Source organism: Glossina fuscipes, unplaced genomic scaffold (genome assembly GCF_014805625.2).
Source record: "Glossina fuscipes isolate IAEA_lab_2018 unplaced genomic scaffold, Yale_Gfus_2 113, whole genome shotgun sequence".
In the NCBI taxonomy this organism is placed as follows: Eukaryota; Metazoa; Arthropoda; class Insecta; order Diptera; family Glossinidae; genus Glossina; species Glossina fuscipes.
Genome location: NW_023998456.1, coordinates 3,204,308 through 3,230,176, shown reverse-complemented (window position 1 = coordinate 3,230,176; position 25,869 = coordinate 3,204,308). Strand labels below are relative to the sequence as shown.

The window sequence follows — 25,869 nt, the reverse complement described above, 5'->3', positions numbered from 1 at the left end:
TGTTTATCCAAATAATTATTGTCTGTGTTTTTCCTTAGCATACGCCATACATACGCTCCAACTAATACAAGCATAGCGAGCTTAAATTACAATGTTTCAACGGAACTGGTTTTAACGTAAAAAAAAACAAAAAAAAAAATGAATAAATAAATAAAGATTGTTGATATTCATACACAACAACAACTGGTTTAAGACGAAATTTCGGATACATATGGATTACATGAAGAAATTCTACCAGATTGTTTTTATAAGTCAGTCGTAGATAGTAAACAAAAGAGTGGTTTATCGTGAAAAGCTCTTTCGTTTGAATCAATGAATTTACTTTTCATTGCATACACAGCGACGAGAAATAAATCCATGTAACTGAAATATATAAATAAACTTAAGTCTGAAAAGGAAAGTTTACGCATAAAGCATAGTTAAAATTTTACTTAAGGCTAAGCAAAAATGCATAAATAACTGAAATGATGAAAAATGAAAATACAAAAATATTATATATATATTCGTGTGTTCTCGGAGAGATATGGTTCTGTTTTGTGCACCTACGTTGTACTTTTCGCAGTTTAAATGTAAGACGAATCAAGAAGAATTAATAGTTACCTATGAAATTGCCCGACGATGGTACATATGGAAATATGAAAAACTAAAGTGTTATGTAATTATTTAGACAAATGAAAGTCAGCGTAATAACGCATATCAGAAGGCTGTGCATAGTATCGTATCGTAAATAGCGTAACATTCAAAACTGTCTAAAAAACTTTCAAGCACAACTTTCTTGATTTTCAGAAACCAGATCGCCCAAAATTTTCGTTTATTCTGAGATAACTTAACTACGCTTAGTACGGTAATGCTTTGCACACGCCTTTTTCAAAATTGTCTTTATGTAAATCAAAAGGAATCGTGTCGAACTTTGGTCTTGGGCCCTGTGAGAAGAAAAGCGTGTGTATTTCTCCGCAAATATTTTCATGCGCATTTCTGCTCTATAATAAACGAAAAAAAATTAAATTAAATCTACCCTATACCACTCCGGTTAACACTGGTCGAAATCGTGGTTCGATCCGAATCACTTTCAATAGTGTTCCGCCTTGGGCTAAAATATGTCCACGAGCCAAATTTCAACGGAATTGCGAACTGCAGAATGAGCGCAGAGCCGTCAGAACCGTCCGCAAGGTGTAAAAAGTTGAAGTGAATTGCGGGAAAATTTTTGCTCGTCAGTGTATATTTAAAAAAAGCTTCTAATACAATACATTTTTGTTACTCTTACTATAAATACATACTATAAACATGTTTCTCTCCTTGTTTTTAGTGTGCTTTGCTCTCTCTTAAGACATGCACGTATAAAGAGATCTTTGCTTGGTTTCTTTTTTATGTTTTTCTTAATATATATTAGTGGATGGGTTGTTTGAATAAAAGTTTCAGTCAAGAAATTCAATTTGGAGGAATAAGTACTAAAAGTTAAAACATTTAATGTCGAAAGCGTATAATAGTAGATAATGTGAAAAAAACTAAATTAATTAAAGCGTGAAACCACAAGAAAGATCTATCAAAAAATAAAAACACTTGATAATTGATAATATAGCATATATTTGGAGAACGAAAAATTTAAAAAAATAATTTGGCAAAACTCGAGAAGATAAAGTGTGTGTATATGACGAAATAGAGTGAGTGAATAGAGAAGGATAGATATGAGGTGAATAGACTATGAGTTGGTGTGCAACGTTCAATCGACGTTCAACGTTATTAATAAAAATTGTAACATTTGGACGAAAAAGAATAACAAAATAATAATTAATTACACATCAGTAGCTTTTCGCTGAATTGAAAACAATAAATATGCAATAAGAAGGTTATCGGGAAAGATCGATCGACCCATTAGATAAAAAGAAGTGTATTCATTAGCCTTAGTGAAGCGAAAACAAGGTAATCATTTTCCGTACAACAATATTTTCTTAATTTATTATTTATTAATAATCGTAAAGTGACTCAGTGTTTGTTGTGCGTTGCATGTTTGTTGTGTGTGTTGACGAGTGTTTGTTTTCATTTTCCCACAAAAGGATGGACTTTGATACCAAATTAGTACCGTCAATATTGTTAATAACCCATAAAATTACAATAAAAGGAAAAAAAAAAACAGTTGTCAGATATGAGTGGGAGAATAAGCAGCATGGGGAACATTAAGAGAAAAAAGAATATGGAAAAGAGAACGTGAACATATTGTATTGTTTGTGTTACAAGTGATTCTAATCGCAAGCATATATTCCCCACGGTTTGAGTCATGTGTGTTTGAATTCATTTGCATGTGTTTTGTTTCCATTTAAAAAGGCAAATAATTTGCTTTGATGTTCCATGCGTTATACGTTATACGTTTGTGTAATTATTGCAATTGTATTGAAAAATTTTTGAGGCCACGATAGTGCCCCAAGCAACAGCAGCATCTCTATTTAACGAATATAACAGATGTAATAGTTTTGTTACTGAACGCTTAGCCTGCGTTTATTGCTATTATTGTTGTGTTTATGGCAAGAAAATATTGTATAAATTATTAATTAAATTAAGTGATTATAGAAATTATTGAAATTGAGTGCATAGAAAAAACAAGGGCCAATATTACGCGGCATTTGTTGAATCGAATGAGTGTAGGAATGAAGGAAAAGCTCTGGTTACACCAGATATTTATTGGGTGATATATGTATACATGCATATATAGGGTTAGTTAACTTTGATTTTGAGCTTTTAGCAATTAAAAACGTATGAAACCGAAGTTAGACCGGAGATTTATTGAGTGATGTGATACCTATATCACGTTCACTTTGATCTTATTAAAACCAGCAGCAAATATCTTCTTGTAATCAAAAACCTACGTGGGCACATATTGCTCGAAGTAGTCCGCCTTGACTGGAGGCTTATTGAGCAATTTAATACATACATAGCTTGTCATTATCTTTGATTTTATTGGAATCAACAAAAAGCTTCTGGTAATCGAAAAAGTATGGGGATAATTCTCGTTCGACGTAGTCTCTCTTACCCTTTAGAGCTGAAATTTGTCTCGATATTTATAGAAGGGGTTGATTGAGAAACCAATAGCTTATATCATATTTTTAAAAATGAGAGAAAGATCACACATTTACCTGAGAAAGGAGGTTAATAACACGTCACATATTCAATAGAATACACATACATATATGAAGGGAAAAAAACCATGAATTGCGAACCGCTTAGGAAAATTGATTGCAGAGAAATTTTCGCTCCGCTTAAGCAGTCAAATCCAGAACTTAAACAAGTTGTGATTGTTGACGGAAAAGCCTTCGTTCAAGCTCTGGTCGGTCAAATTAATCTAGAAGAAGTGCAGGAAATGTTAACAACATCGGATAGTTCGTTTTCGATCGTGCTCGATTGCAAACGCAGAGCTGTGAGGAAAAACGCGTTCTACATGCCTAGCCGGTAGAGCGAAAGCACGGAAATTTCAGGGGATGAATAGTCCTGACATGTGCGACACTATTTTTAAGAAAAGAGATTTAAAAAAATTGACGTTGCTCCTTTGCTGCTTGGAATTTGGTTACCAGATATTGGCATTGCAATGAATTTAGACCCTTCCGGCCGTGGACATGGGGATAATACTTATCAATCGATAAGTTTCAATGTATTGTAAATCCATTTGTTTGCTATTGAAACTGCAAAGCCATGCACGACCGCAATGGTCTCCTAACTCCATAACTATTAGGTATAACGCGGACTCAATATTTAACTTATCTTATTCGTAATCTGTCTTATTCACACACTTTGGGTGTGAGTGTCGACGGGGAGAGAGCAGTTCAAGTATATAATGTAACGAAATAGATGACCCATGACGATGATGATAAAGAAAAAACTATCGTCTACAATGAAATTAATCTCTCAGTTGAAATCCCTGTTTAAGGGTATGAAAGAGACAGAAAACTGCTCGTAAAGAAATATGAGCCATGTAAATAAAAGTTATTAGTGAAAGCGGTGAAAGTGACGTGATAATGCAAGTCCTTGATATTTCGGAAGCCATCGTTTTAATTAAATCTTATTATCTCTGTTTAATGTAAGGCCTACGTAATCAAAGTCTAAATGTAAATCAAAGTAACGTTAATTGCAACAGAGAATATATCAGCTTATCTGGTGATAGGGGTCTTACAATATAATCACGTGAATAAAATTATATTGCACAACTACAAGATTCCTTATCAGCGAATTAGTCTCAAACACGCGATCACTTGTTATCAGTTCTGTTGAGCACTACTTTTCATAAAAAAAAGCTTTGCTATTATTAGGAAATGCGAAGAAATCTAAAGTTTCAACGTCTGATCGCAATGGATGTTCGATGTATTGTTCGCTCACACAGCAGACATCCGCATCTCGAGATTACCTAATCAATGTTTTGCGGTGTAAATGAAAATATATATAATATAATATATTTTTGTTGGTGATAAAAATATTTTGTGTTTACATCAATTTTCTAGAATTGCGTCAATTGTTTTCTTTTGTTTTCTTTATATATATATATGTATATATGTTTATATACATTTTAGTTTAATAAAGAATTCAAAGAGATGATGAACAATGAAAAATGCCTCATCATTAAATAAAATATTCGATATGTGTGCATGTGCTAGGAAGATTTTCTTTGCTTCTTTAATTGAAATTGTTGAATAAAACCATTTATTAAAATTCAATTATTTTAATATCAATTTTCTATATATTGAATGAGTCACAGGAGAATCAATACTTTGGGTGCTGTCTCTGCTGGCAGATGAGCAGAGAGTCTTCTGAACCAAACGAAACTCGCAATTATGTTTAAATTATTCCCTCTTTCTGAACGTATTTCTAACCAAATCGCATTGAAGTAACTCGAGGGTGACTATCTCAATGGATCGCAGGGTTATGAGAAGTATTCAGCTTTGAAACAATTAAGAAAGCGTTGGATAATTTCAAAATATCAGAGCAGCAAAACAATGGCGTTTACAGATGTATAAAAGAAAAATGAGTAGGTCTTCTCCCGTGGTGTATCTTCGCACGGTGTAGTCAGTGGCATAGGCCACTCAATGCAAGGGAAAATTCAAATAAAACGATAACTACTTACACCACCCTATACACAAAAAAATGGTGTATTCGGCTATGGACGAATCTTTTATGACCACCGTCTTTACCTCAAAAAAAAAAAAAAAAATTACACTATTGGGTAAGTGTGGCCCCACTCATTCCAATTTTTTAAAAGTACCGCTTTTTCTTGTTACAGTGTACGAGTGCGAGGGAAACATTTAATTTTTTTTTTTTTTTTTGCTTTTGAAGTGGACATATTCTCAGCGTGTCCTTGGATCGATTTGGTCCATTATTAAGCCCTGCAAGGGCCTCCATTGTTTTTGGCAAGTTTGAAGTCGATTTTTTCGTTTTTGCGAGCTGGAAAGTGTTTACATAGACATTAGACAGGGGGACAGCCGAATGCACCCAGATCAAGTCGATACTCGATACTAAACAAGAATGCAAATATGGAAAGGTCTCCGACTCGTTTTGCAGAAATTCTCTTAAGTGCTCTACGTTTTGTAAACGTCTTGACGCACTGCATATACCCACACCCCACAATGGTGGTTATAAAAACACCATATACGTGAGTGTGTTTGTTATCTGCTCTTTGTTATCGTTAACGTTTATTTTAATTTACGGTTTATTATGAATCAAAGTTTGTGCGAATGGTGCGATATTTTCGATTCAGTTAATATTTCTTTTTATTTTCGCTTAATTATTTATGTGTAAACGTGTAGATGTTTGTAAACGTATATGTGCATATGTGCATATATGTACGTGTGCATATATTTACATTGAAATTGTTTACTACACCTACAAGTTTGCAAGTAAGTCTATAAAAATATTTTCTTGTTTACAATTTTTATCCGACGGTTTCTTTGGGACAAAAACAGCACGTGATTCTGAAATGTTATCGCAGGGAAACAGGGGCAAGAGTTTTGTAAATAAATGTTGATAAAATGCATTCAACGATGGATTTGCCGGCTTAACTGACGAGAGCCTGGATCGTTGTTCTAGTTCCATCAAAAGTATTAAAAGTTTCTGTGCGCCTGCCTCAAGGTGAACTTTAGTGAAGTACACGATACAATGGAATCTAACTAGACTTAATGCTTTTTATTCCAAAAAATTTGCGTATGTGAAGGACGCACTAATACTACAAGCATTTCATGAATAAAAATCAGCTGTTTCTGCCCTCGCCTTTACATAATTCATCACTGTAAGAACGTAGGTTATGCACACATGAGCTATTTGCAATTGTCGTACGATAATGATAAAACTGTACTTGCGGGAATTGACCAATAGGAATTTTCATTACAATCAATTTTTGCAAAAATTAACGAAATAAATAAATGTAACGCGAACGAAGACTTGCAAAAAGTTTTTATTCCGTCTCTTAAAGTAACTTATCTTGCTGTGAGTCATTAACGCAACGCAATTAGTGGTAATAAAGTTTTGCAAAAATGTAAAAATTCCTTTCTTTATGTTCTTAAAAGCAAATTGTAAAGATAATGTTTATATAATAAATGAGTATAAAGTTGAGAACTTACCTCATGCAAGTAATAAAGTTGTTTAGTAAAATATCAATATTTTCTGCTTTAGGTAAATAAATGAAACTTGCTCGGATTTAAGATATTAGCTACCTATCGACTGTAATCTACAAATAAAAATATCCTTTCTCGAACGACTTTGGCTATTCAATTGTGGCGTACAGATAACTCAGCATAATAACTATTGAATCGGGTCGAATAGGCCCATTATAGCACCGGATTGTCCAGCGAAAAAGGTACAATATTGACCAAGATTGTACAGGAAGGTGTAATGAGTTCTTATCATGATGCAGATATTTTAACACCAATATGGATGAAGTCTTCTAGCTCTTCTAGCGAAACCTCTACACAACTACTTAGCCACCAAAGTGGCCCGCCAGCAGTAGGAGAAATACCAATCTCGATCTAGTCCGGGTCTAGGTAGCTTCTTCAGAAGTTAGTAAGAAGATGATTCAAACATACAGTATGCTCACTGAATTCGCTTTGCCCCCTCATGACTGCGATTATTGTGATTCGCAGATTTTTTCGGGCAGTCGTGCTCAAAGTGTTCAAAAGCTAGATTCACTCTTACCAAAGGGATAGCATAAAGTCAGCGGTATGTTCAAAACAATTATATCTCCAAGGGCTAAAGTTCTAAATATTCAGAATAGCTTACTTGTCTTAGAGATCGCGTGAACATTAAAGCAGGAGCATATACTACATGCTTGTCTTGATTTTTCTAGTTTTAAAAATACTTTCAAGTGATCGAGTTAAATGGATTAATCCATATGAATGAAAACATTGGATTAATCGATTTAAGTGCTATGAAGAAGAAATACTTACTCCATAAAGGAGCAAATAGACTCATAGAATTTGATACTTCACTTTAACTGATTTATTGTAACCTTGGAGTGCGATTTTTAAGCGTTGCGATGAGGCCAGGGACCTAGTTTCGAAGCCTACAAAAGTACACATATCAAGACTCTATTAACATTCCCCTTTATGGGCTGGTAAGAATCATATTGTCAGTCATTGAACGTCTTCTCATAATTTTGCCAATAAAGACAAGTAAAGAGAGAATTATTGACAGCGCAATACCCGGCCGCGTAGAATGGATTGGACTTATGAAGTTGCGGTTAGCCTGCAATATTTTTTCAATCACATTTTTGATGTAATGTAGTGACGTATTGGTATCATAAAGATACATACAGAAAGTAATGCACATCTATCGAAAACCAAGGAAAAAATTAAATAAAACTAATCTTACTCTATTATTATGTACCCGAAGGACATCAATTGTACATGATCGTAAGCCTTAAATGAATTAATCAAGGAATAAGGCCATTGTCCTGCGGCGCATCCTTCAGGACCGCTTTACCTTCACCATCGCCTTCAAAACCTGTAGTAATCAGTTACACCGCCAAGCTGCGGCAGGTGTGTAGCTCACAAGGTTCTTCGACAAATTTCTGTTTGCAATTTTTGAAGACTAGACGTGACAATTTTGCTTCTTTAAGATCACATCATCATTCAATGTGGCTTTGTTTAAAAAGCCATACTCATGTTTATGCATTTTCAGCATTCAATCAGCGAATATACATGAAAATGCCATGGTTTTCGCTCAAGCGTTCAAACGAATAGGACCGTCTTTCAATAACTTGTGTCATTTTAAATTTCGCGACATGTACATGTACAGATATCTTGTGAATGAATGTGTAATAAATTAAAAAAAGCTATGATTAATAGCATTGTTCATCTTTAATTTTTCATTTCGGTTTTTGTAGAAATTTCGCAAACAGTTCTTTCTTTTATTTGGTAATAAAAATATTAAAATAAGATAATAATTTTTTAATATTCTTGACATCTATTTATATAGATCGACATCAACATATGCTCTCGTGATGAATGATGTTTTCATCTGTTAAATAAACTGAAATTATTTCTATTTATATCTCTTAGCCGGAATGCATGTAAACATATAAAGTTCCAAAGTCGAGCGATTAAATTTTTTAAACTTTTTCTGCAAAGTAAAATCAATTCGAGCTCTAGGACACGCTAATCGTCTAAGGAGACGTGTTAGTCTTGTGTGGTGTGCGTATGCAAAACCTGCAAAGACTTGAAAGATAAACGCACCTCTTAATATAACAATTGTCATATTAGGTGCCTGCAACAAATTTGTTAGGTGACTTCCACAGGTAAAAATTATAAGTGATAAGGGAAATGCCAATGTATATAACGGTTCAGTTCGATAGTTTCGACCCTCCCCTACGTAAGATCACAGTTTCTAATTTAATATTATTGATTTGCACAGCTTACGTCGACATTAATCGTAGAGCGATGAAAATTCTTCTTCTTCCAAATTCATTACCTTTGTTATTTATTGGAAGAAAACTTCTGCTGAGGCCCACTAAATACGTTCACAGTCTTATGGTGGTGCTGCTCCATCATATTCCAATTGTCATTTTTGGTTCCAACGGTTTAAAAGGAAGTGGCACGAATTGACTGAAAACGCCATTTTTTGACCACTTGGTGCAAGAGTTACCCAGAATACATTGTCATAGCTCGAATACGAAGTTTTGCTACAACCAGGGTACTCATCAGACATAGCGTCTCCTAGTTGCCATTCGTTTAGACCGGTGCAGATTGGCTTGGCTGGCACACAGATCCACAAAGTTGAAAAAGTGCGAAACCAATATAAGTGCTTTCGACCTGGTATCGCCATGTTGCCAGAAGTATTGTAAAATATTAAAGAAAATTATGGAAACTATTTTGGTTAATATATATTGTACAATTTTTCCACAATAAAAGTCTGTCTGTCCATCTGTCCGTCTAACGATTATCTGTACACTTCCCTGTTCAATCTAAAATAGATCGGAAATGTTTTACCATAAGAGAAAATTCTATTAAAATTATTGTATTATACCCCACAACTAGGTACAACTATCGCCCATGTCCCGCTGCTCTTAGAGATTTATTGTCAGTGAAAGTACTTTGTAATTTTTAATATTTCACGAGAAAGATTCGGGAAAAGTTGTGCTTTGGCTCACTAAATAGATATGAAAAGCTTGGATGCGAGGTAATTCTTTGGAATAAATCTTCGATGTTCTGAGACATCTTTTGTCATTTTTGAAAATTTTATTGGTTTTTAATAATTTTTTTAAATGCAGTTGTTGCGATGTTGATGAAAAGTTACAATTTTTAAGAAATTACTTTTTTATCTAAATATATGTATGTTTAAGAATAAATTAAATGCCTTCAGCCATCTGTGTGTATGTAAACACACTTATGTATATTAAGGTATGGCTGTGTACAATTGGCAATGATTTTGAAAAGTTCTTTTCCGTCGAAAGAAAACAAGAGCGTTTTTGACAGACATTATTTTTGCACACACCACCGAAGGAGAGAAGAATATTAGTTTTGTCTTTGCGTTTGTACCAAAAAAAAATATGCTTTAAAAATCTCATAATTCTGGACCAGGGTCCACATTGTTTTTGTCTTAGAAAAAAAAATACCTCCGTCCGATTGTTCGATTGTTAACCAACTTTATTATTTTCACAGATAAAGCTTAAAAAGGGGCATTGGTCAAGAAATCAATCTATAAAATTTGAACATATCTCGACTGCTAACAACCCTACAATAGATAAAAACCTAAAAGGCGCCGAAGGTTTTCATTCCTATCAAAGAAGCTATTTCGTCATGTCTCTTCCTTTCTCTCTTTCTCTTTGCCCCTCTCTCTTTGTTTGCGAGGTCCGTTAATATAAAATAATTAAAAACGTCATAAGGGGGCGAGCGTGGAGGATGAGCATCTCCTGAAACGTCCTTTTAACTCCATTGTAGGACAACTGTGCCCGTGTCTGGGCTAAAAACGAATTCTTTACGTTTATTGTTATTGTTGGCATAAGGTGCGCTGGGTGAGTATTGCAAAAGTCATCTTGAAAAATGAACGAATAAATTTCCTCAGTCGTTTCTAGAACAGAATATTTTTTTGGTCAACAACGCAATTAAATATAAAAATGCTTTTAAAGAACACACAAACACATATGTGAGCATGAATTGATAGATGTATTAGGACAAACATATTTACATATAATTCGTTTTTAAGATATGTATCTATCTACATTTCATTTATATGTTACTCTTAACTCGACTAAACTGCACAAAAGTGCAAATAAAATTAATTGCAATTTTTTTTTTATATAAAATTGTGATCATGTGGGTGATGCATGGATGTCAAGGAAAACAAAAACAAAATGTCTTTGAACTTGATAAAAATTCAACAACAGGAACACATAAGCAAACGCTAATGCTCGCTGATAAACATAGTTTTACGCAAACGTCGTATCTAATACTACTTACGTAGTAGAAACACACTACTGCTAAGTGTTTGCACGTTTTGCAAATAATGTGTCAACAAAACGTGACACGCAAATGTGTGCATATTGTTGTTCGCTAAGTAAAGAGAAGCACAAAGAAAGGAAAAGAAATGATAAACACTCTATATGCACATAAGTGAGTGGAATTAATGTGTTAGAGTGCAACACAAACATATTTATTGTAAATCCATTAGTGATGTGCTAATGAAGGCTTGTTTTATTGCCGCTTTTACTGCATTCATTTGACAGAAATAAGCTAACGTCGTATATAATGTGAATCAGCATAAAATTTCAATTTAGTTCGGTGTTAGTTATATTGCTTTGCAGAAAGCTAAATTGAGTTTTTTAATTAAACGAACAAATCTTCACCTAATAATGGGGAAAATTTCCTAGGAATCTTAATAACTGTCTTATGTTTCCAACTGGCTTTGCCTTATGTAAATTTCAACCTGGGCAACATTTGATGGTAATGAAGTGAAGAAGAAGAAAAAGTAGAAAAAAAAATCAAAAACTTATTTCAAATCATTCTTATTAATAAATTCTATCCCAATTTCCGGGATTTTTAGAGCAACACGGAGACTCTCGACAAAGTACCGCGGCTGAACCGAGTCTTTAGTTTTACGCTTGAGAGTATGTGTATATATGCATCTTTGATGTCCTTCAAACATTTTTCCTAGCACTGGCAACAGATGAGCTACAATGCAAGCGCAACTGCTATTGAATTTTTCAATTAAAAAAATTTGATCAAAATCGATCATCAATTAATCTGACATTTTTCGCAAAAATATTCTCAAAACGAATCATCTATCGAATGATTGTAAATACTCCTCTGTTGCCCTGGGAAATATTGAAAACACCCTACTAATCCCAATTCGACATACCCTGCGTAAAACATCCTCCCTTTGTTTACGGAGGGGAAACATATCAATTTGCTCATCAGATGTTCTGGATGTCTTCGGCGGACACCCGTTATGCGAATAGGTTTTGCATATATGCAAAAAACTTAAAAGATCTAAAAATAATCCGTCCCACTTAAATACACTCAACCTTTTTCTTGGGCGGGAGATACGTTCTTTGGAATGCCATGCAAAAACAAATCGTATAGAGAAATGGGACATGGGAGTAAGTTTGGTGAGAATGTTCCTTAACTTTAGAAAATCGTGTGGGATGAAAAGCTTTAAATATTTAAAGTAGTCTGATCCGAACTATTTTCAATTCAATTTCATTATTTCTTTTGCCAAGACACGTCAGTGTACCAAATTTCATCAAAATATCTCAAAAATTGCGGCCTCTGGGTTGAACACAAGAAAAGAAGACACGCAAGCAGACAGATGAGGTCAAATCGATGGAAAAAGTGATTCTGATACAATCGGTATAAGGAAAGATTGGCCTATCTCAAGTCGAACTGGGCCAACAACAACCGAGCATCACCTTCTAGAACTTTATTGAAATTATTTACTACACAACACAAAATAAACACGGACCGATGAAAAAAGTGGGGAGGAAAAAGATAAGTTGGGGAGACCAAGTCACTAACAAAGTCGATATTAGAATTTAAAAAATTTGTTTTTTTGGAATTCATGCTGGAACCAGATTTCATGGAAAAGAGAGTTCTTATTAATTAGTGATAATATTAATGATTGAGAAAAAAAGGAAGAAAAGTTGGATGTACAAGGTGCTCCCTAACATAGGACTTTTCCAAAATATTTCTGAAAGTGGTGCCAGCTATTGATCCTATCGTGAGGTTCATGCAGTGTTACCGCGCATTTAGAAGTCGAGCTTACAGCTTTGCAAATTGCATCGGTACAAGCAAGGTACAAACTTTTTGGATGGCCTCCATCCCTTCTTCGGTATAATAAATGCTTTTTGCCGAATAGGTCTAGATTATGATATGATTTTTGGTTTGCATCAGCTTTTATTAAAAAGTCAGCCACTTCCCGTTCATTTTATAGGCGCCGTTAATTTTTCTGAAACAAAACTCAAAAGTGCAATTTCAGAGAAAGGAATGTTTGGTAAAGATGATAAGCCGATAAGATAAATTGATGTCATCATTTTGCTAAAGGAAAGCTTGAAATTGTTATGTAATAACTATAATCTATGCGGGGACTTAGTTATTTAAAATCTAGGCCTTATCTAAATATAAAGGCCCTAAGCGACCTATTCGGTCCGCAAGAGTGGCCTAGCCGAGCAGGTAAGAACCGCGACGAAGAAGTCATTATACATGAAATTATAGTCTGTGTTCGGCCAGTAAAGGTCTAACACTTACCGATCGGGCACATAGAACCATTAGGCTGCAGTCAATTCCCTATATCTTCCCCTTTCTTCACTTCTTCTTCTACTTTCTAGTCGTCACCTATTAGAGCAATAGGAGACAATTTAAAAAAAAAAACATTTAAGGAGAACTTTATGATTCTTACATATTTCCTGGAAATGTTGTGTATCCAAGCTTTGATTGTTCGTTGAACTTATCAAATATCCAAGCTACTATCCCAAGGCGTATATATTGCTTCTTATTCTTAACTGTGCTTCGATACATTTCCCAATCGCTATTGTTGTTAATCATATTGTAATATTCTTTCTCTGTTGCGTCGTAGTTCATGCAATATTTCAAAATTTCATTTTTTCTTTTTCAGATAAGTACAACAACGTCTTGCGTTAAAATCATCAGCAAAGCAGACGCATTCTGCCCTTATTCAGGAGAAATTATTGAATCCAGAAGGCAAAATCACATAATTTAATTACTAACCAAGCAATCAATGGATAAGAAAATGACTAAATAAATGAGAATCAATAAGTTTCAAGGGAAACCATTAACAACAAGAACAAAGTTAAATAAACCGCATATTTGCAGTAATTTGATCGAAGTCAAATCACTATCATCGTCGTGCCCTTTTTTGATTGCATTGCCTCTGGTCTGAGCAGAAGAAATTAAAATAATTTAAAATAAAAAAAAAAAAAAAAAAAAAAAAAATGAATAGTTTGGTTAAGGTTTTCAGTAATTTTAAGGAATTCTACAGTGAAATCAATGGTGCTACGTTAACGGGTGCCATTGATGTTATTGTCGTCGAACAGCCAAATGGTGAATTTCAATGTTCGCCCTTTCACGTACGTTTTGGCAAACTGGGTGTTCTTCGAAGTCGAGAGAAAGTGGTAAGTAACAACGATTGCTTCGCATTTATTCGACCATATGAATATCATAGCATGGCAAGCGTGTAAAGATAAATTCGAATTTAACTAGTGAGGACGCCTTTCATACCTGTTAATAGAGCTCTGTGAACAGCGTACCAGAGCACTGCTAAACATTTAAAGTATAGATATAGTTGGATTTGAAATATATGAATATACCCTTCAAACAAACTAAAGAAATTCAATTTCTCCTTATGGGAACTATTTTTAACAATTTGTTGACATTTGATATGTTAGCGAATAATGGGTCGGGAAAACACTGTGACCACACTAGAAAATGACTATGGCTACAGGGTCTGGTATTATCGCTTAAAATTACTTGATTTCGGAACTGGTGAAAATTGAAGTTCCAAAAAAAGTAAAAAAAATTTGTCGCGTTAAGAAGGCATTACAGAACAAAAGACGTATTTCCTATCTGCACAACAATTTTTCCTGTTCCGTTGGCCAATCGAATTAGCGCCTTGTAGAACCGCCAATCCATATTTCTTCATATGTCTTCCACGGTGGCCACACAATTAGCATCAGCTTATTTAACTTGGACATAGAATCTAGTTGAAGACATGTACTTGCTTGTACGCTTGTACGTAGGTGTAAACGTAAACTATTTGTCTTATAGGTGGATATTGAAATAAATGGCGAAGCGGTCGACATTCATATGAAACTTGGTGATTCTGGTGAGGCGTTTTTCGTTGAAGAATGTCCCGAAGAAGACGTTGAAGAATTGCCAGAAAATTTAGCCACTTCACCAATACCATCTGATCATTTCCCAAATAAATTTAGAAGTAACGATACAATCACATTAGAGGAGGACGATAATGAAGAAAAGTAAGTTTCCCTTTACTGCTTGAAAATTTATAGAAATACTTAATATTTACGATTATTGTTTACTTTCAAACAATCACATTTTAATAGAAAGGCTGTTGAAGATCTTCACTTGCCATTGCCTTTACCTTTACCGTTGCCAAGACGGAACTCAATTGATTTTTCAAAGGAATTAACCAGAGAATCAGAGACTTTGCCGAAGTTTGAAAATCAAGTGTCCGATTACAGCCAAAGGAGGTAGTAGTCACGAATCGAATTTAATTCCAAATAAAATTATTTGAGATTTTTTCTTGCCTCTTTTAGACATACCGATAACACTTTGGAAAGACGGAATTTAACTGAGAAATTCAAAGAATATACTACACAAAAATTACGCCAAGAATGGGCAGAACATGAAGAGATTTTTCAATTTGATAATTTGGACAAAGACAAGGTGACGATAAATAAACTTAAAAATAATATTTAAATAGCAGAATGTGTATATGTTTGCAAATTTCAGGATTGGGGCAATAGCACACAAAGGGAAGAAAAGACTGCAGTTGTTGTAGAGACCAAAGTGTCAGATGAGAATTCCATAAATCAATTAGAAGCAGAAATAGAAAATACATTAACACAGGAAAATTCGGGAGATATTAAGCCAGAAATTAAAATATCAATTACTTCAGTTAACAATTCAGAGCAGGACGTGAACAATTCAAATGCTAATAGCACAAAGGATGAGTCTAAAAGCAAAAAAAGACGTCGCAAGAGATCTCAACTGAAGAAAAAGAATTCTCAGCGTAAATCTTCCACCAGCAGTTCAGTTAGTGGCAGTACACCACTGAATACGGCCACCAATGGCCCAGAGGATAAACCAATTGAGGATGGTGACACTATTTCCATATCAATTTCAAATAACACTACACATTCGTCCTCCAATGATGAAGCTTCGCCCAAGTCGGGAGAACAACCTTCAGCTGCTTTAATAACTGCCACAACTGGCGACGAAAGTCCCTTATCTGAGACTTGTCAAACATCACCGTTAACACCTAGCAATACACGTATACCCGATTTAGATATTCATTTCTTTTCGGATACGGAAATTACCTCATCAGGAGGCAATGGTCCCTGCGGTGTGGGCCGTGGTGCTGGTCGTCCGTCTACACCCATTCAAAGTGACAGTGAACTTGAGATCTCTTTACGCGAAAAGGAAGCCGATAATGAATTAATAACTAGCTCGGCTTCTTGGAAATGGGGCGAATTACCCACACCCGAACCCAAAGAACAAATCGATAATAAATCGGCTCAAGCTCAGGCTCAACGCAACTCAATGCTTAGCAGTATGTTTAACTTTATGAAAAAAAATAACAAAATGCGTAAACAAGTCACCGATGGCGGCATATATTTGTCTGATCTCGACGTTGAGCGCATGGATCCCGAAAGGATGGCCTTATATTTTCCTACATCATCCATATCTAAAGAACCCTCGCCCGCTGCACCTGCTTTACAAAACGAAGACGATCGTGAAAGCGGTAATGGTACTAGTTTGCCACATTCGCCCAGCTCTCTTGAAGGACAAAAGAGCTTAGATTCGGATTACGAGGACGGTAAACCGCTTGATGGAAAGTAAGTTTTATTTTCACTTGCTTTCTTAATGGATTAGTGTTAAGTGGTTTTTCTTTTCTCTTGCGTTATGACGAAAAAGATACTTGGATTTTGTTGCCATGTCTTTATGCGGCTTCAATGAAAAAGGTGATCCGTCCGACGAAGAATTTGAACGTAACGCTGTTAAATATAAAGATGTAAGTAATTTTCATTTTCATTTGATTGTAAAGATGTGTGCATACAAATTGCAAAATGTTTTCAGTTTCCTATGTATGTTGTTGTTAAACACTTGCTATTTATTAATTATCTTCCAAAGCACTGAGCACTGCAAGGCTTTCCTATTTATTCGTAGTCTGCATATTTACTATCGATTTACTATCAAAAGCGCATATCATCAACCCAATTCTCTTTAACGGATGCCCGTTCGAATTACTTTACGACGGTTACTTAAATTAACGCGATAAGCGTGATTTGTAATAGTTGATCCCTTTTTTTCTCTTAACTCCTTTACGTCCATATCGCTTGCAAAAAAAAAATGGAATATTTATATACATTTATCAACAAAAATCAGCGAATCTTAGATGGCTTATTTAATGAAGAACAGGAGAAGAAGAAGATAATGAAAAACAAATAGAAACACTATAGTGGGACATGATTCACTATTAAATACCCTAGAACCCGTCATACAGTACAAAGTCGCTATTCATATAATGGCATTTCAAGAAAAGGCTTCACATGGGGAGTGGTCGAAAAAATGGTCGGATTTAATCATGATCGTCTTTCGTCCTCCCAAATTTCATTAACATTTCTTAAAAGTGCCTATTACTAAGTTGAACCCATAGATCGATGCAAAAACGGATTCTGAATGGGTATAATAAAAATTGCCCCAATCTCAGCTCCGTCTAGGTATTGCATATATCCGCACAAACTTAATACCACTAGTGGTGTAGGTACAAAAAGAGATCGATTTCCCTCGCTTGCCCTACCGACATATTGGTTTTGTTATAAAAAATATTTTACAAGAAAAAAACATATTTACAAAAAAGTCTATATTTAAAAAGTAGAAAATAACAAAATATTTCATACAGTATAGAACATGATCCGTGACAGTTGCGTCGAATTAAAATTGAAGTGAGAAATAATTTCATACCGTATAGAAAATAATCGGTGGTAGTTGTGTCTAACTGTAATAGAAGTGATATATAATTTCACATAGTATAGAAAATAATCCATGTGAGAAATAATTTCACATAGTATAGAAAATAAACCGCTGAAGTTTTGCATGTTTTTCGTTCTTAAACCAATAAATATTTATTAATATCGTCGCTCTTAAAAACCCCTCTGAATAACAGAGATGTTTAGTTGGTAATTGAATTGGCTGTAAGCAATAGATGAATAACTTTTACGGCTTAATGTAATCTCTTAACTCTTAATTAAATTTCAAACACAATACTGAACATTCAAGAAAGAGATTTAGTCAAAGTTAAGAGTTTTATTGCGTGAAGCTACCAATTCAAATTTTCGAAATTAAAATGTTTTGACTTTTTACTTACTAATATTTATAACACGATGCCATATGCGAACGTGAACATTTAAAGTCGCTAACGTTAACCAACACTTGTTATTTACTGTCATGCTTTTACTACCTTTACCAGGTTTGTCAGAATCCCAGTATATTTTCTTCACCAAATTTAGTTGTACGTTTGAATGGCAAATATTACAGCTGGACCGCAGCATGTCCAATTATCATGACCATTATAACATTCCAGAAGCCTTTAACCAATGTAAGTGAATGTCTCATCTGAATGTTAAATAAATGTACAAATTTCTATTCCTCATAAATGTTACAAAAAATGCTTTCCGTAGACTTTCTGTTAACTTTAAGACAAAAAAATTTTTTTAATAATTTATTCACTTTAAATTAAGGATGCCGTCGAACAATTAATGACAAATGCAAAGCACGATGTGGTTGCTGTCAATAAATCTGAAGTCGATGCCAATACACCAACTTCGACACAACATCAGGCTAAACGTTCCTGGTGGTATTGGAGACGTTCACAAAATCCCGATGCAAAGACTGCTAAATTAGAAGATAAGGCAGAAGAAAGAGGTAAATGGAATTATATTCATTTTTTGCTTTAAATTATGCTGAAATTCTGCAATTTATTTTTATACAGAAGCAGATCAAGCTGCTGTGGCTACCCAGACTACTCGTCCAAATTCACCAGACATAAGCGATCGGACTTTGAGTAAAACGGATTCCACTGTTAATGCTGAAAATACTTCTGCCATGGTAGATAATATGGAGGATTTGTCTCAAGCATCTTCGAAAGGTGAAGGCGTCATCGATAGTAATAATAAGCGGATCAAAAACGAACGTTTCAAAAAGAGTTTAAGATTAAGCTCGGAAGCGATCGTAAGTCACATTATATTAACCAACATATACAAAATTTATTTAAAATTTTGCATATTTTTTTGCAGAAACAATTAAATTTAAAAGAAGGTATGAATGAAATAGAATTCAGCGTTACTACCGCTTATCAGGGTACCACACGTTGCAAATGTTATTTGTTTCGTTGGAAGCACAACGATAAAGTGGTTATATCCGACATTGATGGTACCATAACTAAGTCAGATGTTCTCGGCCATTTATTGCCCATGGTTGGCAAAGATTGGGCTCAATTGGGTGTGGCTCAGTTGTTCTCGAAAATCGAACAAAACGGTTATAAACTTTTGTATTTATCGGCACGAGCTATTGGCCAATCACGGGCCACACGCGAGTACTTACGTTCCATACGTCAGGGTGATGTTAAACTTCCTGATGGCCCGTTGCTATTGAATCCTACTTCCCTAATTTCAGCATTCCATCGTGAGGTGATTGAGCGCAAACCTGAGCAATTTAAAATTGCTTGTCTTTCGGATATCAGGGAACTATTTCCTAATAAAGATCCCTTCTATGCCGGTTATGGCAATCGGATTAATGTAAGCTTTTAATTCATATTCAAAAATTAAACGAATAATAAAACATATCTTTTCCTAAAGGACGTTTGGGCTTATCGTGCTGTAGGCATACCCATTAAACGTATCTTTACCATTAACACCAAAGGCGAGTTGAAGCATGAATTAACGCAAACATTCCAATCTTCGTAAGTACATAAAAAAATTTATATTATATTTTAGCTCTCATACATTTTAAGAACATTTGGCTTTTGTTTAACCCAAGTAACAGGGAATTATTAATAGTATTTAATCCTGAGCTAAGCTAAAAACCGTTTTTTTTTTTTATTAAAAATGGTCTCAAAACCACTCACTAGTTTTCATGACTAGCTCATATCACCGAACCCTGCTTATATGTATGCGCATTAATATGGCTAGTGTTAAGTCAAGCGATCGCGAATGTTTAAGTTAATCTGGTGGAAAGCGTATTTAATGCTAACAACAATTGGCCAAAAGTATTTTCAACCTTTTGTTTTTTTTTATCCTCCTCTTATTTAATTTAATAGTCCACACATCCGTGTAAATACTTAACTAATAATAAATCGCCACTCTAATCGACACAAACATGTCAGTAAATTGCATCGTTCGTTAATGTCTATTAAAAGCGAAAAAAAAATTTTTTTTTGAAAATTTTTTAATCTTATTTGCTATAGTGGTTATCTTAACCAGTCCTTGGAAGTTGATGAACTATTCCCTTTTTTGGATAATGATGAATATGATTATAAAACTGATGTATTCGATGACGATGAAGAGGAGGAAGAATTACAATTTATTGTTAGCGATCAGGACGATAACGACGATGCCGATATCTTCAGCGATGAATATGCTGATGATCCTGATGATGGCATCGTAGCTGATGCTCTATCCATAACAAGTCTAAGTATTCATACACCGAACGATATAATTGTGTAGGGAGAATAGATAGGTTTCTAATTACATTGTGATATTTTTGTTGTTATTTACAGAATAATGTGACAATTGTGAGTTTACGTGTTATTGTTGTTGTTACGCTAGGAAAAATAGGTTAGAAAAAAAGTTAATAATTTATGTGTTTATTTACCAACGAATCAACTGTAAAGTATTTTTTTGTTTCGATTTTTTTTTTTTTTTTTTTTTGACTATCGTACTATATTTTAGTTGTTTTACTATTTTAGTTAAATTTACATTTATACTTTTTAAAGTAAGTCTATGAGTATGTCTCTAGACATGCTAAGCGTTACGTGGTGTACCTTGCTATCGTGGTTATCAAAGTTATAAAGCTAGAAAGTTATCGATAATATATATTTTTTAATTTGTATTTTTGATTATTTAAAAAAAAAAAAATAAACTTTTCAAAAATCTAAAAAATTATCTTAGATTTAAATTGTTTTATTTATTTATTTATTTTATGATATCGGTCGATTACGTTTTTAGCCCATGTGGACAGAATATTGTATAAAACTATTTAACGTGCGATATTTATATCACAGTCTTTGGCCAATTTGTTGTAAGCATTAGAACTACAGAATTTTCAATTTGCCAACCATAGTTTTACATTCTTTGCTTGTACGGCACATGGCCCCATCTCTTTGACGAAAATAGTCAAGCTTCCCATTGAATCAAGCTATGCCACAAAGTTGCATAAGTTGTTAATCAACGAATTAAAACTATTATTAATACGCACTTGATCAAAGACCCTAGAAGTTTTGCCCAAAAATTTAAAATAGTTTCATTGAATTGTTTACTATTTACATTATTAAGTGGCGGACTTCGACAATTTGAAACATTTAAAAAATCAAATAAATACTCAAATAATAACTGAAAATATAGGTCTGGGTCGTTCCTAAGATGAAATTTACTTTCTTTCCTTTTTTTAAGAAACAAAAAAAAAACGATGTTTAAAAAATTAAATTTTCCGTCGCAAATTTGTATTGAGATTAATAAGATTTAGTCTACATTCTCCCATATCTAATAATTGATTTTTGGTGTTTTAATTTTATTGCATTCAGACGCTTTTTGTCTGGGTTAAGGTTCACACCATGTTTTTTATTTTGCCATCTCTATTTAACTATTAAAACCAACTCGTCAACAACTAATTCAAATTAAAACAAACGATTATATGTTGGGCAGAGTAGAAAGCAAAAAAATGTTGCCTACTTTTAGGCCTTCTTTTCAAATAAGTTCGTAATCAACTTATAGCAGTTGACAATGAAATATTTTTGTGATTTTTAAAATGTTTAAGAGACTATTGATATTTTCACCTTTCTGATCCACAATTTGCAGCATTGCGTAACGGGTTCTTGAAATAAAATACTTTTTTTTTTTTTTCAAATATATGTAAATATTACGGCCCAGTGTCTCATGGGCCATTTACATTTACTTCAGTAAAATTTCTATCCACTTGCTTAACTGTACATGTTTAATCAAAGCGTCTAATCCACACAAACAATATATAATAGAAGCATTTCAATGCTTTGTAATAAGTGCTACTTTGATCGTCTTTTATAAATTGATGTAGATTCTAGGAATACGGACTAGCTATTGTATTCCAAACTATCCCCACGCGCATTGTCCGTTTCGTGATATCAAAGCGACACCTGAATACTTGTATATTTCATATTCATTTTATTTAATTCTTAAATATATTCATTTATTGTTTAGATTGATAGACTTTGACACATTTTTAAGAAATAGTATTTCAATTTGACAAAAAAGTAAAACTTTTAAATGACAAGAAGGCATTTTCTTCTGCAATATGATTTAGAGAATATTCGCAAGCGGCTGCCAAAAATGTAATAAATTTTCCCAAGTTTTGTAGTAAATTCTCCGCAAACGTTCTCGTCGATTATAGTCTTTCATTGATATTAAAATTGAAATTATTATAAAAACATTCACGCGTCGATTTAGGTTAGATGTTGCTGGAATACTAGAAACGCTATGACTGAGATAAAAAGTTAAAAAGTTTTAAGTTAACTTTCCCAATTGAAGTTTGAAAATATTAAAGAAGTGAAGAGTCAGCGTCAGTGTACTAGTTCCTTTCTTACCTATATATAATTTAAAACATTATTGTGACAAGCTTCTTGGCATATTTATGTTGCGTTAAATGATTATTCTTTCTTCTTTAGAGTTATATATTTTGACTCGTATTCCGAAAGAAGCATCTTGAAAAACAAGCGAACTTTGCTTTCTTCTAAAAATACTACCACAGAATGAAAGTGTCTATATTCTATGCCTATGCCTATTGCACTGTATTAGATTTGTGTCGTCAAGGAAAGTGCAGAGGAAACATCTTCAAATAGATATATGCGCGATTGGTGTAGGATTTTGCGTCAGATCTGTCCGCCAATTTGATAATAAAGCCGCGAAGGCTTAAAATGAGATCGAAAGTTAAAGCTTGACGTGTGAGCGTTTAGTTGCCACCGAAGAGCTGAGTTTGAAAACCGGAATTTTGTGCCCATAATCATGCTCGTAACATGCAATAATCTAAGTTCATATATACAAAAAAATGTTACACTGAAATATAGTATAAATATTTAGCGCAGATAATCGGCGAAGGAATGATACGACCGAATAACTAATACGATCGTACATTGTATCTAACAGATATCGATCTGCCCAAGGCTAGGGTGAACAAATTGTCCCTTTCGATCAATTTCCCATGTACAGCAGAACTGATCTGAAACTGGCTTTACGAAGACAATGTGTTTGCAAACATGCCACGTACACTTTTGAACCTAGAAATAATAGGAGATACTGTTGTGGAATGACGGGAAAATATTTCCAACAAACCAAACCAAACAACAAAAGGCGAGGGGAAAAAAACAAGATTAGCCCACTAATACGGCTATCTTTAATAAGAGAATCTGCGAACGTAGTACGCGAACGTAACTTTTTTATTCGTTAATAAATAGGAGAACACACACAGAGATCTCATAAAATGTACCTGCGTATATGCATTTAGAGCTGCTAAGTCGATTTCATTCTTTTGTTCACGAAGTTAGCAAACTTGTGAAAATTTTTGAATAGTCTTTGAAGTCCCAATGCAATGGTGGATGGTGGTAAACAAATTGCATTATAAATATCTCCAATTATGTGTGACGTCAAGTTTTACTTATGTTGTTGAACTCTTAATTTTTTTGAATTAATTTTCATTTGATTTTATTCTCTTATTTCTTTACAGATATTGTAGCATGACCTTTATTGTTGATCAACTCTTCCCTCCTATAAAACCGGATGAAGTTGCTGCCATCGAATTTTCGCATTTCAATTATTGGCGTGATCCGATACCAGAATTGGAATTGGATTTAAATGAGAATACGGCAAGTGCTGGTGGCAACGGTGTGGTTAATGCGATAAATCCTACACCAGCTATCAGTGAGACTACTATAATAGTAAATGCTACACATTCGAAAGCTTTAGCAACCATTCCAGAGAATTAAAGCATAAAGAATAGAAAGAGAATAAGATAATATATAGAATAATGATAATAAGCCATTAATTCAAAATCATTGCATACAATAACTACTGTGAAGTTTCTTGTTCCAAACCTTTATTTATTATGTTTTTTATTTAATATACACACACACACATTATGTTCAAATTTCTATATGCAAGAAAGCAATAAGAAACTTGCGAGTATCTAACAATGCATAGAGAATTTCAAAATGCGTACATGTATCTACATATATGTATAATGCATACAATGCACACAAACAAATTTAGTAATTCTTTGGTTTATTTTTATTGGCAAAATATTTACAAAATGACATATGATACGCTACGCTTTAATAAGTGATAGAAAAAACCATGAAAGATTCCATAAATGAATTAATAATAATTAACAATATATGAATCGAATATAGACAACTTTAGGAATAAACGAAATTAATCCAAGAATCTAAATAAAAAAAAAAAAAAGACATGATTGGGTTGTCAGAAAAGTGAAAAGGTTTATTCACGTGTTCGAATTGTATTGGAAATGGCTGTGAAGTCTTAATGATGATATGTGTATTTAAAAACCCTTTTCTCCCGTGCAATTTCTTATCTCATGCGATAAGAGTTTAACATTTTAATTATCGCGATGGAACAGAAAGTTCCTTATAAACGAAAAATCTAAACTTTAGAACTTTAAAACTTTTCAAGTCTTTAGCAAAACTGTACGCGCATTCTCACGTTTGAAGAAGCAATTGTCTTGTAAGATCGTGAAAACTTAATGAAATTTTGACATTGTTTTTCTGAAATTAAGTCGTAATGAAGCGACTTGACAACATGACAAAGATTCATTACGATCAATATATACAAATACACATTCATAACGCTAAAAGAGTATGAGGAAGACCGACAGTGGCTTATGGACGGTAAATACTCGTCATGCACAGTTAACTGGGTAACTAAGATGTTAAACGTTTTCAAAAACTGGCTATTACTTTACCGACAACCCAAAAAAAAAAAGAAGAAAAAAATATGATACATTCATACAAACACATATATTGTAAAAAATAAGAGTAAATTTTTGATCTTCATTAATGTTAAGTAAAATCACTTAATATACACTAAGGCACATACTCGCGCATATACCTATGCTATCTTTGAATTTCTAAATTTCATTTGTCAAGCCCTACGCCATTACTGTTCACTTCAGTTCAGAATTTCGCGCTCAATTCATTTCAATAATATGCCTTAGCTGGCCGCCTGTATTTCATCTAATATTGTGGAGTGGACCTCTATCGCTTTTAAACACATTATTGGGAACACTTTTTTTTAAGAATAATTTTTTGTTTATACAATTAATTTTTACAAACTTTATCGAAATATGATGTAAAAAAGTCAAGCAGACTGAAGTCGTCCTGAAGAATCTCCTTTTGTCTTTCCGGACTTGTCTCATCTTGCGGTATTTAAGCCGGCTTAAAATTAAATTGTGATTATTGGGAAATTATTGTGTGTGAAGATGGAGGATATTTAGATAGCACTAAGGTGTAGAGTGTAGAAGATGGTGGGCTTTTGTTGACTATAGCTTTTTTTACATTCGATTTTTATGGGTGAGTAATTTAACTTTTTTTTTTTTTTTTTTATAATACAATTAATTTAAAAGTATGTTTCTATTTAATGGCATTTTTTTGTCGAAGGGCAACAAACGCGTGTATGCATTTACTTACAAATACACACACACACACATATATATATATATATATATATATATATATATATTTAATAAGTACATACACTTTAAACAACAAATTGATGAAATTTGTTAAAAAGCAAGAACAGCTTTATTTATTTATTTATTTTTTCTTTTTATGTTTAATAAATGCGATCTGACTGTGTACTTATCCATAACATTCTTTTGATCGTTTCATGAA

General features: G+C 33.6%; 1 protein-coding gene across 3 annotated transcripts; it reads left to right on the top strand.

Moving 5' to 3' along the window:
* The first annotated feature begins 101 nt into the window (after window positions 1-101).
* Window positions 102-25,561, top strand: LOC119639788 (phosphatidate phosphatase LPIN2). 3 transcript variants are annotated; one of them, XM_038037447.1, is made up of 13 exons: window positions 102-1,920; window positions 13,576-14,092; window positions 14,745-14,953; window positions 15,041-15,187; window positions 15,254-15,383; window positions 15,450-16,555; window positions 16,635-16,731; window positions 18,190-18,318; window positions 18,461-18,644; window positions 18,712-18,950; window positions 19,016-19,516; window positions 19,577-19,680; window positions 20,185-20,601. In XM_038037447.1, exons 2-13 carry the CDS (start codon window positions 13,913-13,915, stop codon window positions 20,441-20,443), a joined length of 3,285 nt encoding a protein of 1,094 aa, XP_037893375.1. In that variant the 5' UTR covers window positions 102-1,920; window positions 13,576-13,912; the 3' UTR covers window positions 20,444-20,601. The 3 variants fall into 3 exon arrangements, with proteins under 3 accessions (XP_037893375.1, XP_037893373.1, XP_037893376.1); XM_038037445.1 differs by lacking the exon at window positions 20,185-20,601 and adding an exon at window positions 23,691-25,561 and having other exon boundaries at window positions 110-1,920; XM_038037448.1 differs by lacking the exons at window positions 18,190-18,318; window positions 20,185-20,601 and adding an exon at window positions 23,691-25,561 and having other exon boundaries at window positions 112-1,920.
* The last annotated feature ends 308 nt before the right edge of the window (window positions 25,562-25,869 follow it).